General features: G+C 39.3%; 1 protein-coding gene across 3 annotated transcripts in view; it reads left to right on the forward strand.

Annotated features, from left to right (window-relative positions):
* MARCHF11 (membrane associated ring-CH-type finger 11) overlaps nucleotides 1-16,268 on the forward strand; it is a 150,094-nt gene that overhangs the window by 77,080 nt on the left and 56,746 nt on the right. For all 3 annotated transcript variants that reach the window (XM_063619579.1, XM_055245822.2, XM_055245823.2), the window contains one exon: nucleotides 13,079-13,271. In XM_063619579.1, the coding sequence (XP_063475649.1) occupies nucleotides 13,079-13,271 (193 nt within the window). The remainder of the gene's footprint in view (nucleotides 1-13,078; nucleotides 13,272-16,268) is intronic.

The following is a 16,268-nucleotide window of genomic DNA, read 5'->3' on the forward strand; positions in this document are numbered from 1 at the left end:
TCTGTCCTTCGTCTCCCCAGGTCCTCTGCTGTCTCTCCACCTAGCCAATTCTTCTGACCCATCCTGTCAAACTCAGCTCAAGTGCTGATGACTTGATGACCACGGCAGATGCAGTTTCTCCATTCGTCAAGCACCATATTCACTTTTCTCTATGAGTGCATACCAAGCTGTATTGTGATTTTAAAACTTTTGTGGAGTTTTTTGTTTTTTTTTTTCTGCTTGGGCAGTGATCTCATGGTGACTTCTGTAGGGTCTGGCATGTACCAGACATCTGATAAGTTGCATGTTGAATGAATACATTTATACATATTAGACGCTTAAAGGGGTCAGAATTCCATATGTATTTTTAGATTGGTGGTGTCAAGACAAGATAGTTCCCTTGACCCCTTCGTGGGACTTGTGAAAGGGTGGCTCCCTTACTCAGCCAACAATGCTCAAACGCCTTGCAAGACGGGGAACATGCAGGTGAGTGGGTACAGGAGGGCCAGGGCAAGTGCCTTTGGGTCCTGGCAGGAACAAACCCCGAACTGGCCCACAGCAACCATTAAACAGCTCAGTGGAAAGTCAGTGTGACAGCCTCTTGACCTGCACCTGGGTCCCTGTCCAATGCCCAAGAGGAATGAGGTCACACAGACTTGAAACATGGTGAATGTGGAGATTTTAGCGAGCCGTGGAAGTGGCTCTCAGCGGGATGGAGAGCTGGAAATGGGTTGGAGCGGGAAGGCAGTCTTCCCCTGGAGTTTGGCTGTCCGTGGCTGAACTCCTCTCCGGCCATAGTCTCCGACGTCCAGTTGCTGCTTCTCTAGACATTCAGACACTTCTCTCTTCTCTGTGTGTGTGTGTGTTGGGTCTCGGCTCTGGGGTTCTTATGGGCACAGGACAGAGGGCATGGTAGACCAGAAGGCAACATTCAGGCAGGAAAACAGGGATGCGATGTTCTCATTTAGGATCACAGGTCCAGGCTTGAGGGTGAAGCCCTCTCCAGGGACCCCACCCTCTTCTACCCAGTATTTCCCTGCCTCCTGTACGTATCAGTGTCATCTTACAGTGTGGCTTTAACCAAGAACTGAGGCAAAGCCCAGTTCCATGTAGTAGCAGACACTGCACATTCAGATCAGCTTAATGGGCTGTGTTTTTTCTGTTACTGACTCAGCCACCTTATGATCTTATAGCCATTGTTTCATTCCTTAGAACCCCAATTAAGGAAGCAGACCAATGCATGGAGGCATCAACATACAATTATTCTAAGATATACCAAATGTCATTTTATAAAGAACATTGAGGTCCTTATGAGAAGAATTACCTGCTTGGTAGCAGTGCCAATTCACAGCTCTCTGCTCGTCCCAACATAGTATGCTGCCTCCCTGTAGCCAGGAGAAGCCACTTTGTAAAAGATTCTGCATAAATTTCATGCAAGGGCTAATCTGCCTCATTCTATGGTCCCTAATTACGAACAGTGTTGTTCTGACTACCAGGAGAAATTGCATTGGCCTACATGAACTGAAATATTTCAAGTGGGAAGGTCATTTCTTTCATGTATGTCCGTGTGAAAAGACCACCAAACAGGCTTTGTGTGAGCAATAAAGCTTTTAATCACCTGGGTGCAGGCGGGCTGAGTCTGAAAAGAGAGTCAGCAAAGGGAGATGGGGGTGGGGCCGTTTTGTAGGATTTGGGTAGGAAAAGGAAAAAGGGAGTTGTCCTCTTGGGAGGGAAAAAGGGAGTTGTCCTCTGGCAGGCAGAGTAGGGGGTCACAAGGTAGTCGGTGGGGGAGCCTTTGAGCCATGATGAGCCAGGAGAAGGAATTTCACAAGACAATGTCATCAGTTAAGGCAGGAACAGGCCATTTTCACTTCTTTTGTGGTGGAATGTCATCAGTTAAGGCAGGAACCCGAGATCTGGATGTGTAAGGGCAGGTCACAGGGGATATGATGGTTTAGCTTGTCAGGCTCAGAGGCCTGACAGTTGCTTTCAATGAAAATTCTGCTCCAAAAGCAAGGTTGAAAACAGCAATGGCCTGTTGAGAGTTTAAATAAGCTCCTTTAGCAAAGGTAGCTTTCAACTCCTGGTGGAGAGAACAAGTAAATCTAGTTATGATCGCCTACTAATTAGTTAGATAGGGCTCCCCTGGGGAGTCTGTATTTAAACATAATTAATACTGAATATTGAGAGGAGTAATGAAATAAAAACGCATCACATGCAGACACACACTTTTAATTCATATGGGGCAAAATCTAGTTACTAAGCCTAATCATATTAGACAGCTGACACTTGGGGAAGATTTCCCTGATTTGAAATAATAGCTAGCACCTGCTTTTGTTATGAGACGCAATTAAAACTGAGAAGGAGAAGGCAGCATAAATTGAAAACTGAAAAGCTAAAATGCATTTTTTTTTTTTTTTTTTTTGAGATGGAGTCTCGCTCTGTTGCCCAGGCTGGAGTGCAGTGGCATGATCTCAGCTTACTGCAGCTCTGCCTCCCAGGTTCACGCCACTCTCCTGCCTCAGCCTCCTGAGTAGCTGGGACTACAGGAACCTAAAATGCATTTTTATTTCAACTTTTAGACTGTTAAATCTGGACTAAGAAGCCACTGACAAATATGAAAATCTACAACAATCAAATAGGAGATAACATGGAGAGATGAGATGTGGATGGTTCTGGAAGAATTAGAGAATGCAAATAAAGGAATAAATATGCTTTTTTTTTTTTTTTTTTTTTTTTTTTTTTTTTTTTTTTTTTTTTTCCTGTGAGATCCAGAATCTTTGGTATTTCTTCTGTGGCCTCTGTACCCTGTAGTCGGCAAATTAATGCTTGCAAGTCAGTCCAAATAGTTGTTGCTCCTGTTAATACTCAGTTATTCAGGGATTTTTCACAGTTAGACATAACCTTCTTTGTAAGATGCTTACCCTGTAGTTGCTAAATTACTCTGTACCGTATAGTTGCTAAATTAATGCTTGCTAGTCAGTCCAAATAGTTGTTGCTCTTATTAACTTCTCAGTTAGACATAACTTCCCACTAAACATCTTTATTCCTTCTAAGAAAACTTTTTACACCTTCTGCTGCTCTGATATACCTCCCTCCTGTGAATGGAGACAGACGGATAGGAGATTCTGGAAACAGGATTCAACTCCTGTTTCCAAAGACTTGGCACCTGGGTAAAGGGCAGCCTCTGATGGAAGGGTTTTCTTGGGTAGACACTTCTTTGTAAGGCCCATCTCACTCATGTTGTTCATGTCCTGTTCCCTGGCCACCTACAGCTGCCTCTGCCATTTAGAGTCACTCTCCACTCCACATCACTGGGCTCTACTGGTCCTGATTCTCACTTGATAACGAAACCTTCACATTGTATTAATTTTCCTCCTCCTGGAATTGAATTTTGGAACTTCCGGACTCATCTGATCACTCTGGCCCTGGTCTGGTATTCCTTTTGCTGCTGCCTCCATGGCCTTGGGCCGGTTTTACCTTTGTTCTGATTCATCTCGGACTTTATTCTTCTAGTCCTGGAGTTAAAGGGCAGCCTCTCCTACTCCCGTGTCCACTTCACTTGAGTCCAGTACCCCGAGGAAGGTGGGGAAGAATCTCCTTAGTAGAGCGAAGTCTTCCTGAGGCTGTCTCCTCCCAGGGCTTCTTTTCTGGGGAAAGAAAATTTCTCTCTTTCTTTGCAATTCTGGGACCCAGGCACATGGTCTTGGACATTTATTCCAGGAACCCCATGTGTAACCCATCCCTCGGGGGGCTTAATTTCTTCCTCCTGAGCAGCAAATCATACTGAGTACATTGCCATAGTCCTGGGCCATGACCCTTCAAACCCCCTGGGATTTCCAGGTTTCTGGAAGAAAATTTGTATTGACATTCTAAATTCTGTACAGTAACATGAAATCCTGACAGCATTCCCGAGTACACATCGGGAGCTTCCCGCCCACTTCTCTGCTTTTCTGTTGGTGGCATGATTGAGTTCAAGGTATTTTAATGAACAAAATGATGATCTATGGTCAAGACACCATCCCTCAAAGGATGTGCGTTACCAATAGCTGAAGAAGTGGAGGAAAGATCTTTTCACACAAGAAAGTGAGTCTGGATCATTTTCTCGTGCCTAATTCTTTTGGAAATAGCAACCAACAATTTTCTTTTTTGATTTCTATGAGTTAAAATTATACTGATTAACTTCAAATGAGTGGTCTCTTTTAAAAAACTTGTTAAAAAACCAAACAAAACAAGAAGCTTTTGTTTTTCTGTTACTATTTTTCTCCTATTTTAACTTTTGAAGTTAAAATGGAGGAGAATGACAATTTGAACAATGGTGAGTCTTTTTAGCCACAACTGTAATTTATATGAGTCTTATTTATTTTTGTCATTTAAATATGTTTTTAATGAAATTACATCAGTGAAAAATCAACAAAGTGATAGTTTGTATTATAATACGTAAGCAGTTGAGGAACCCTTTTTTTCCCTCTCTTTTGTGGGTTATAATGATTCTATAAAACTTTGAAACATTAAATATACCTCCATACAGTATCAAATTTCCACCATGTGGCTGATGTGACAGGAGCTGACTCATAGTTGTCATAGCCCAAATTCATATTTCTTATAAATTAGATATAAGTGGGTCATATTTCTTGAAAATTTGATCATCTTTCTTGAAAAATCTCTATTAGTAAACCCATTTCTAATAGGTGTGCATTCCTTGTTTAATGCTCACATCTATATTTTTCTTCTCTTTTCCTCTTTTTACAAAGAAAATGGCTTTTATTAAGCTAAGAAGTGTGTACATCAAAAGTGTAGAAACAAGGAAGAAGAGGTTTGGAGGATCATTTAACAAGAACACTCCAACTTTTAAAAAAATAAATCTTATATAGTTCTTTCTGAATTTTATCTAAAAACAATTTGTAGGTTATCTTTTAAAAAAATTAGTCTTAAGTCATTTATGATTTTTGTTGTTTATATAGTATTGTTTTTGTAATTTCACTTTTCAACTTTTTGCTCCTATTTAAATATAATTGATCATTGTTATCTTGTATTTTTTTTTCTTTTGAGATGGAGTCTCACTCTGCCTCTCAGGCTGGAGTGTTGTGGCATGATCTCAATTCACTGCAACCTCTGCCTCCTGGGTTCAAGCGATTCTCCTGCCTCAGCCTCCTGAGTAGCTGGGATTACAGGAGACTGCCACCACACCCAGCTAATTTTTGTATTTTTAGTAGAGACAGGGTTTCACCATGTTGGCCAGGTTGGTCTTGAACTCTTGACCTCAGGTGATCCGCCTGCCTCCGCCTCCCCAAAGTGCTGGGATTACAGGTGTGAGCCACCACACCCTGCCTGTTATCTTGTATTTTGAGGCTTTGCTAAATTAATTTACTAATTCTAATAGGTTTTCTTGTAAATTCCCTAGGATTTCTACACAGATAATCATGCTATCTAAAAAGAGAGACAGTTTTATAGTTTTTCCTTCATAATCTTTGTACTTTTCTCTTTTTGTTATTTGGTTCATTGCATTGAATAGGACACCCAGTGCAAAGTCAAATAGAAGTAAAACAGGTGAAAATCTTTGCCTAGTTCCTGATCAGAGAAAAGATAGCGTTTCCCCTCCACACAGGTACGATCCTATCTCTAAGTGTTTTTTGGATGCCTTTTTCAGGTTAGGAAGTTTTCTTTCTCTTCCTAGTTTTCATCATGGATGAGGGTATACCAAATGATTTTACCACATCTATTGAGAGGATATTTTTATTTCTAATATGGTCTGTTGCATTGATTGCTATTTGAATGTTATATTGACCTTGCATTTCTAGGGTGAACCTCACTCACTCATGCTGCACTGTTATTTTTCTATATTGCTGGGTTCAATTTGCTAATATCTAGTAGAGGATTTCTTCTCATCCATGCTCATAAAGAATATTGGCCTGAAATTTGTCTTTTCTTATAATGTTTTTGTCAGATTTTGGTATCAGTGTTGTGTGGCCTTGTAAAATGAGTTGGAAAGTGTTCTGTCCTCCTCTGTTTTCTGAGAGAGAATATGTCAGATTGATAAAATGTTGTCTTTAAATGCTTTATAACATCTGGTGAAACTGGTCCTGGAGGTGTTTGTTATCTTGTTGTTTTTTTTTTTTGTTTTTTTTTTTTGAGATGGAGTCTCGCTCTGTCACTCAGGCTGGAGTGCAGTGGCGTGATCTCGGCTCAGTGCAAGCTCCGCCTCCTGGGTTCACACCATTCTCCTGCCTCAGCCTCTCCGAGTAGCTGGGACTATAGGTGCCCGCCATCACGCCCGGCTTATTTTTTGTATTTTCAGTAGAGACGGGGTTTCACCATGGTCTTGATCTCCTGACCTCGTGATCCGCCCGCCTCGGCCTCCCAAAGTGCTGGGATTACAAGCGTGAGCCACCGCGCCCGGCCTTGTTATCTTGTTTGTAGAAGGCTTTTGATGACAACTTCTGTTTCTATGTAGAATTATTCATACATTCCATTTCTTCTTGAGTCAGTTTTGGTAATTAAGTTTTCCAAGGAAGTTACGTATTTCCTTTATGCTCTGGGATTAATGGGCATACAGTTATTTATAGTATCTCCTTATTGCTCTTTCCATCTTTAGGATCAGTTATTATATTCCTCTTTCATTTAAGTAATTGTTAACAGTTTTTCCAGAGAAATGATTCTATGTTTTCTAATGATTTTCTCTAGGTTGTTTAGATTTCCTCTTTCTTAGGCAAAGCAAATTGCTTTTGTCTAATCTTTAGCTCAGCTCTGATAAGTTTGTGAAAATGCTTTTCTAGCAGAAAAGACTCATACCAAATCATGAAAATCACTTTTAATATGCAGCCTATAAATACAGCTCTACAAAGAATGGGCATATAATTAACTGAATTTTGTATCTACATGTCAACTTGATTACACATTGAGATGTTTTCTGCCAGCATTTCAAATCCCAACTTTAGTGTTGCCATTTGCACACCATCTAAAGATGACTGAATGTAAGTTTTAGCTAAATTCATTTTCTGAAGAGGACACCTCTTAAGAGCAGGTGTTCTCTCCTGTGACACTGTTGAGTAATCCCACCTGTCATAGCACACAGTATAAATCATCATACTACAAATCTATTAACTTATGATTCATTCTGGCCTGCCTTGTAAAAACAAAGATGAAACGGTACCCGAGACTGAATGATTTAAGGCACCCTGAACAGGTCTTCTCTTCCTCGGAGTTCAGCCTAGTTCCCTCTGAGCATGTGCTGTTTTCAGAGAGGAAATTGGTTCCTAAATTGAGAAGGTTCCTTAACTCTTTCAGACAGCAGAAAGACAGGTCCACCGTTTTCTAAATAGCTTCTTAGAGACCTGATGGAGTGTATGTCTTTCTCAAGTGCTTAGCTTACTGGTTGGAAGGGATTTGTACAGGAAGAGACTTGGAGTACCCTGTCATTTCCTTAAAGAAAATTCATAGCTTTTTCTTCCCTCCTTTATTCTCTGAAGGCAGTAATAAACCTCCATTAATAAGTCATACTTCATTGATAAGAACACAGTATTTGCCTGGTTTCGCAGCAATCTGTGGAAATTATTGGAGTGCTTTTCTAATTTCTCATGGAGAATACTCCGCTAACACGGAATCTCCCACACAAAGATACCCAATTCTGGGCCATGTACATTTTCAGAATCTTTGTAGGACTGGTGGACCCTATTGGTACATCTCTGGGAAGTTACATGTAAAGAGAATATTACATAATATCCAATGTGAGTTATTTAATTTCTCCAAAAATTTCATTAAAATTAAAGAGATATAACTCCTTGAGCTTATCTTCTTCGTGTTAAAATTAACAAACTGCAGCTTTCAGATTCAAGAAATATTTGGAGATACCATTTAGAAAGGTATGAGTCAGATTTTGGAACTTTGTTGGACTGCTTTTGCAGGTGGTGAATTTTTTCCATTCCCACAGCCACCTTTTAAATAGGTGTGACTGAGCCCGTGTTGTTTTTCCTTTCAGATACAGGATGTGTCAGTTTAAGTAGGGAATTAAGGAGTGAGAGCAGAGAGAGTAGGCGGAGAGAAGGGCATTTTAGAAAGAACTGAGGCTTTGGAGACAGATCTGAGTTCTCACTTCTTGACTAACTGGTGGCTTGGCCAGAGTGGGTCTTTATCCCATAGACACTGATGGGATGGATGCAGAGAGAATGAAAATCTGGCAGTTGGATGAGTGGTGGAAACTAAAGTCAGAATTCCGTGTATTTCCAGCATTTCCTGGGTGTGCTCAGCTCTGTGGTGCACAGGAGGGGGCATGAGACTCAGCTTCTGCCACCGGGAAACCTGCAGTCCGGGGACAACGGGGACGGACATGGCTATCTGGGATTCGAGTGTGAGGGAAGGAAGCCAGCTTTACCTAGAAGTATAAATAGTGGACAGTAGGGGCCCAGATAAAAGGATGCTGTTTAGGAGAGGAAGTGCATGAGAGGATGGCTCTTTAGAAGAGGTGGCATTAGTGCCTGGTATGGACAGATGGATCAGTTGAATAAAGAGGAGACAGACGTTGCATGCCGAGGAAAGACCATGCTCAAAGACACAGAGGGACCAAAGTAAACAGTGCATTTGGGAGAATAAAAAGAAGTCATATGAAGCTGAATTGAGGGGTCTCCCTCCCTCCCTCCCTCCCCTCCTTCCTTCCTTCCTCCCTCCCTCCCTTCCTTCCTTCCTTCCTTTCCTTCCCTGCTCCTTTCCTCTCTTCCTTTTAATCGCCCTCCATCCCTTTTTGATCCTTCTACCAGACACCCCTTTCCTTCCCTGCTCCTTTCCTCTCTTCCTTTTAATCGCCCTCCGTCCCTTTTTGATCCTTCTACCAGACACTGAGGATACGTGCTGAACCATTTAGCCCTCCTCGCTGAAGCTTAGAGGGACATCTCCCCTTGCATTAGGAATGAACCCCGGGGAATTACTCTGAGGAGCAGGGAATGACTCACATCTTCAAGTTCGGCTAGAAAGCTCTTTCAGTAGCCTAGAGAAGACAGACTGGGAAGCTTCATCAGGAGAACTGTCATGGCACTGCAGAGGCGGGGTGTATGCCATTAATTGTTATCAAAGCTCTCGGTGGAATTATTACATAGTCTAGTATAAGTGGTAAAAGCATGAACCTGGAAGCCAGACTACCTGGGTTTGTACCTCAGCTCCAGTCCTCACTGGATGTGTAACCTTGGGCACGTTGTTTAACTTCTCTCTGTCTCAGTTTACTTACCTGTAAAATGGGGATAACAATAGTAATTCCCTCATAGAGGAGTTGTGGGAATTAAATGACTTAATACAAATAAATAACCTCTTAGAAAAGTGCCTGGCATGTATCAGTCCTATACAAATAGAAGCTATAATTATTAAATTATTAAATTTAGTAAATTAGTAAATTACTTCTTCTAGTGCACTAAATGAGGGTGAGCTTCCAAAAGAGGTGCCAGTTGGTCCCACTTTTGCTGGAAACAGTACATGAACTTGTTTGTTTTGTAGAAGTAAACAGCTTTTCAGGAATATGAAAGGATCACACATATTCAACTATTACGGAAAGAAAGAAAGCAGTAGCAACTATTTAGAGCCAATCTGGCTATTGTTATATTACTTTTCTTTCCAAATGTGGGAAGAAAGTTAAATGCAACACACACACACATGTGCACACACACACACGTACACACAGACACACACACTCCTATGTATCTCTTTAGAGGAGACAGTGAAATATTTTGCTGAAAAGTTTTGGAAATAATCTCACAAGCTGACCTTTGGATTATTTCCAAAACTTATGGATATAACATTGGGGTAGAGAGAGAAGTCCCACAAGACTTATTTTCTACTTTTATCATCGAAGCAAATGGCCCATTAACACAGCTCCTTCAGGCTGAGCCCATTAGATGATGCACGCCCTCCAAGGACAAGGACACTGGGTGAGTGTTTTCTACTGGTCGAAGGCAGAATTATTTCTTCTAGCAGAAGAATGAGAACAACCCTCCTTTTTGCACATAATGGTAGATATAAGAAAGCACCGTATATAGTGGGCAGAGAAATTACCAAGATGATAGCTGTCTTCAAAGGGAAATTCCTGTGTTTATAATTGAGTTTAGTAATTTTGGTTTCAGTAATGATGTGTCCTCATTAACTATTCAAAAATGATGTTAATTTTAAGGTTCATCAGTATATGAGGAACGTCTGTTTACTTGTAAACACATTTGCATATTTGCATTATTAGCAGAGTGATATAAAACCAAAAAAAATTTCAGGGAGCTCACTATAGATTTTGTACAATTTAACCTTCTTTAAAAAATTATCTTCAAAAATCCTAAATTACTTCTTATATTTACAACAAAAATAATTTCTATGATGATAGTGAATAGTTAAGCTTCCCAGTGTACTGTAATCAAGGGTTGTTCTTTTTTCTTTGCCTCCGGACATAATCTTAAACATGTTCATTCCAAACTGCCGAGCATTTGAATTGTACACAAATTTAAATTTGCTGTCACTAAAACAAGTGTGAAGCGTCCCTGTTTCTTGCTTCTGGTGAGCCTCTCCCTTCATTTATTCACCTAGGATCAGCCACACCTCACCTAGGATCAGCCACACCTCGTGTGTCAGAAGCATGCCATACAGAAAATGGAAGAGGCTGGTACCTCAGGGTCAGCGCGTGGCCACTCGATTTCCTGGGTCCCAGGAAACACTACAGCCAATGCATCCAACCATCACTTCCATCCTGCCAAATTCAAGCATTCGGTAGGGCCTAGCCACACTGTGTCTACAGACACCATGGTGAATTATCATGCAAGGAGAATTGGATCAATTAATTAGTAGGCCTAATTGAAGCCAAATATAATTCATTATGCAGTTTTGAGCTATTCAAATTTACTCCCCTAAGATTACATCATAGACTTATTGGCAAACAGAAAATAGATATCAGTAAAGTCTCTTCTTGGTGAATCCTTGTTACCCCCATTTGGTTACCTAGGATTCCTCCAGTTCTGGCATACACATTTTGAACATGCGGCCCACCATATGAAAGTCAAACACACACACACACACGCCTCATGGACTTAAAGGATGCTTTGTTTTTCATCTATCTGATGTGACTAATAAATTGCTAAAGGGTAAAGTAACGTGTATAGACATGGTAGCGCCCATTTAGGATGGTTGATAGCGATTTTCTTCGTTGCTCACCATATTGCATTCAAAACAAATTTTAATGAGCATCAAAACTGAACAAGAACAAGAGATACTGACACTTCATATCTGTTTGGTGACACCAGATTTAAAATGGTTAAAGATATGAAGGCCTGGCAGTTTGGAATAAATGTACTTAAAATTATGTCAGTAAACTAGGAATAAAACAACTTCAGACACATCTTGGAATACAGCCTTGATTCATTTGTAATGACAAAATAATAACAACTAGTTTAATTATTTTTTATTTTATTTTATTTTACTTTAAGTTCTGGGATACAGATGCACAACGTGCAGGATTGTTACATAGGTATACATGGTGGTTTGCTACACCCATCAACCCATTATCCAGGTTTTAAGCCCCTCAGGCATTAGGTATTTGTCCTGATGCTCTCCCTCCCCTTTTTTCCCCACCCCCCAAACAGGCCCCAGTGTGATGTTCCCCTCCCTGTGTCCATGTGTTCTCATTGTTCAACTCCCACTTATGAAATAGTTTAATTATTATTCATTCGGAATTGTAAAAGCACAAACCATTTCTCACTAAATTAATCTTTACATTAAAATGAATGGAAATCTCTTTCTCACAGTATTTCACCAAACTTTGTTGTTCGGTTCTGTTTTTTAAAAGAAAAATAAGGTAATTGACTTTAGAAAATGAAATATTTCAAATGTACATTGGTATTTAATCTTTAACAAATGTAGAATTTAATAGTATCATGAATATGCAAGGTCACATACATACTTAAAAATGTTACATGTAAATTATTTATTTATGGTATGTGTATGAGAGAGAGAGTGTGTGACAGAGAGACAGACAATGAGGGAGAAAGGATCAGTGTCATAAACTTGCCATTTGGGGATACATAAGTTCAGATTGAAGGTAAGTAAAGAGTTTGACAAAATTTCAGATTCATCCGATGGACGCTGATTGCTTAAGCTCATTTTTTTAAAGATTTAAAAAACTGTTTAAGAATTCTTCTGAGAAGCCATATGTTGCCATAGCCATAGCTCTTCCACACGGGATGAGTAAATTATGCAGGTTGTTTTGAGTTTCATGGTTTACTGGCAAACCTTAATAACAATTCTGGTTTCATTTCTGCTTCAATTATGCAAAAGTGAGAACACGATTAATTAATCTGCTCCAGTCAATAGCAGTCTTGAAGGATTTTTGATCATTTGTACTGTAAATTCTTTTGAATATTGATACTTAGGGCACCAAATTATTTGCCCCACTGAAGAGTACATGCTGAAAATGGTTGTGAGTTTCAGAGATACGTCATGTAGGTACAAATTCTAAATCTTGACAAAAATACTTCATGGCTTACCCATTAGATAATAAAAAGTCAGTAATATCTGACTATATGGAAGGTACCAATAACAGATAATGTACGATTTTATACTTCCCTTATGATTATTCTAGTGTGTTATCTTAAATGACTTTTTCAGTGATGTTCTTATATAACTTATTTGCTTTTTACATTTTTTTCTGCAAAAACAAGAGACAGTTCCCTCTTTTTGCAGTAGCCAAATGTATTAAGAGCAAACTAAATTACCAGATAGAGAAGTTCTCACCATGTATGGTCAGAGTGTATTTAATTTCATGCATGCATGAAAGATAATAATGTGATTTCCAGGTACTAAATATTCCTTAGCCATTCACACTCAGTACTATTATCTGGAATCAAACTAGATTAAACTTACAGAATGGTGAATTACTGAAAATAATGAAGTTAAGGCAAGTCATTAATCTTTATCTGCTTCTCTATTTTTTATAGCCTGGATGAAATGAAAAAATTCATTTGGGGGCTCATCAGATTTCAAAGGGTCTAACATTATGAAAAGAAGCACAGGACTGAAAATGTTTTTTTTTTTCTTTTTTAATTATACACAGCACCTTTCTTACATGCCTCTGTTTTTCTTTTAGTGGCAGAGCATTTCTATAACACTGGTTGAGAAAGTTCAGATGATTGCTGTAATCCTAGGATCCCTGTTCTTAATAGCCAGTGTGACTTGGCTCCTCTGGTCAGCCTTCAGCCCCTATGCAGTGTGGCAGAGGAAGGACATCCTTTTTCAGATCTGCTATGGAATGTATGGTTTTATGGATCTAGTGTGCATAGGTAAGACCATGACCTTCAACGTTAACACACTGTCAGTAATCCATTTCTTTCAGCGATTACGTTTTCACCATTCGGATCTAATAGAGAATGTTGTGGATTGACTTATCTCAGTTCTCCAGTTAATGAATTAGCTGTGGGTCACAATTGGGCTGCTTTTCTAAGAAAGCATAGCATCTATATTCCCGTGTAGTTTGAAAAAAAATTAACAGGATAATGCCCATTTAAAGTGAGATGTTGTGCAACTGAAGGAAAGGAGGAAGGGTTGAAGAAATTCTTTGGAGTGAGTGATATAAGGATAGTCATTTATTTCCAAGGAATAAGAGCAAACCGGTTTCCCTTTACAAAGCTGGGGAAGTCCTGGCTGATGCAAATGGCGGTACTGTATTGTGTGTTTGGGGAGAGGACAGACATCTCGATGTCTTACATCATGATGACTGTGCAGATTCTCTGAGGGCAGAAAGGGGCCCCTTGGAAGTTTAGGGACTTGGGGACAGTTTTCCTTGCTGGCCTGTGTCTCTTTGTTTTACTTAATAAACTCAGTGACTTAGAAGAGAAAAAGTATCGAACATTTTAGCTAAAATAAACCCTACAAAAAGGTTACTTCTGTGTTTCATTTGACCCATCTGTTGCTCCCTAGTACTGTGAGAAAACGGAAGCCAATCGTGCAGCTTTTATGTGGCATGTGTGAGGTGCACAGGCATGGCAATGGTGACCAGTGGGCGAGGGGTAGAGCGGTGTGGGTGGCTGTAGGGAGGTACCACGGCATTGGGAGCATTTTCCTGCTCTGATGTGGTAGAAATGCACAGGCTCCACCCAGATCTACTGAATTAGGAACTTCAGGGGTGGGGCCTAGCCATCTGGGTTTTACAGCCCCTCCGAGGTTCTGATGCATGCTGAAGCTTGAGGACTACCAGCTTCAGCGGATGGATGCTAAGCTTGGGATCAAGAGACTTGGTTTCTAATCCGGGCCTCTGCTAGGGCAGGTCACCTTCATCCCTGCATACTTCTGTTTTCTCATCTATAAAAATGCAAAGGGTAATTCCAACCATACAAGTCTAGATAAAGGAAATAATGATTATAAAACAATTATGTTATTAATTAGAAGTTGTAGATTAAGTATATTTGATTAAGTTGAAAACATTGAATAACTTTGAGATCACTTCAACTTAATGCCTCTACTTACTGGAGCTTTAATTTGACTAGCAATTTTAATATATTCAGCCATTTTTTTCTAAAAGAATTCTATAAATGTTTAAAATATGATCAGCATGATTTTTTTTTTTAACTTTTTTCTTTCCTTCTTTCTCACTAGTACAAGTCTAATAGGAAAGAAAACGATCAAATTTCAGGCCAGAAAGAAAAAAATAAAAGAGCGAAATGTATTGAATAATATATAAACTGAAGAGATGTTGCCTGAATAATTGAGCTAATCATGTATATGAACAGTTTGCATGAAATGTGATAATGCATATGAAAGCATTTGGAAGTTCTCTTTATTCAAATATAATCTCTAGGGCATTGCTCTAATAAAGAATCACAAAATTGATGCGCAAATTGAATCCCTTAACGCATTCAAAGACAGTGTTTATTCTGTCTTTCAGCATGAATGATATAAAATGAGGTGTTCCATTTATATTGAAAGGGGAGATGCAAAATAAAAGAGCCAGTTAGCTCCCAATCCAACCTGGAAAGAAGAAACGTCCAGTTGACTTTCTTGCCCTCAGTATGAACATTCAAAAAGACCATGGATTTCATGGTCAGGAAATGATTTTTTTTTAAATTTCACAACTTGCATTTAGTGCTGTTATTATATCTTAAATTTTGATGACTAACGTTAATATTTTGATCAAGATTATTACAGTTCTGGTTTCAAGAGCACAGACATATGAACAAATAATCTTTCAGTAATACATGACAATTTCAAGCTTCTCTTTTGAAATTTGAGCATTTGCCCATTTTATAAAGTCAAGTTTCTTAGAAACAAAAACAGTTGCCATTTTTCTGGAGATAATTTGGAGAATGAGTATTTTATCTGAATCTGAAATATCAATGGCAGTTTTCATTGTGTTTTGGCTCATCAAATCCTACTTTTATCATTCCATGATCTATTTGTGTATTTTGAAAAAAATTAAAGAATTCTGATTGAACATTGTTTATTTTACTTGGCAGTTTCACTAATTAGTCTGTTGTGGCTTGGAGAATATCTTAATTTTTTTCCCCAATAAATTAAGAAACTATTATATTAAAGAAAACAAAATACTCCTAGTCTACCAATGGCCAGTTGGATTGCAGCCAGGAAGATCTCCTGCTAATATTTCAAATTAATTCAAATGTCTGCAAATTAAATGCAGACAGTAACAAAGATTATATTGATTGTACCTTAAATACTCCTGACTGGAAGATTTAGAGGCAGTTAGTGTGAGAAGCAGGTTTACAACTTTGTATCCCATTTCCTCAGCTCAGTTTAATAAATATTTTCTAGGAACTTTCTGTATGTTGAACAGTGCTAGGTTCTGTGAATAAAAATAACAGTAACCCACTTTCTTCCCCAAGGAGCTCATGAGGAGGACAGGCAGGTAAGTAAGTGATTAGAATACAGTGGGATGTGCACAGTTGTGGAAGTATGCACGGGAAGGGGTAGTTGAACACCAGGAGGGATGAACTCTGTGGTGCTGTGTGTAGGGAGGGGAAGGTTTCAGGCCGATTTCATGGGGAAGCGATAGCCAAGTAGATGAACAGGTACTTGGCAAGTAGAGAGCTGGCCTCCTTCTTGCCATGGGAAGATGTGAGATTGGCTCCCCATTCAAAGGATTTTAATATAATTGGAGACATCCCTCTTTCCTATCTGTCCAAGCTTTCCAAACTTGATTCTGCCTAAGTAGAAGAAACAGGTTGGCAGCTTCATAAATATTATTTGAAAAAATAATTCTGAAAATCCATAGAAGGTTATTCCAGAATCCAAAAATGTTATCATCCAGCCAGTCTATGTAATGCTTA

This window comes from Symphalangus syndactylus, chromosome 16, assembly GCF_028878055.3.
Source record: "Symphalangus syndactylus isolate Jambi chromosome 16, NHGRI_mSymSyn1-v2.1_pri, whole genome shotgun sequence".
Taxonomy (NCBI): Eukaryota; Metazoa; Chordata; class Mammalia; order Primates; family Hylobatidae; genus Symphalangus; species Symphalangus syndactylus.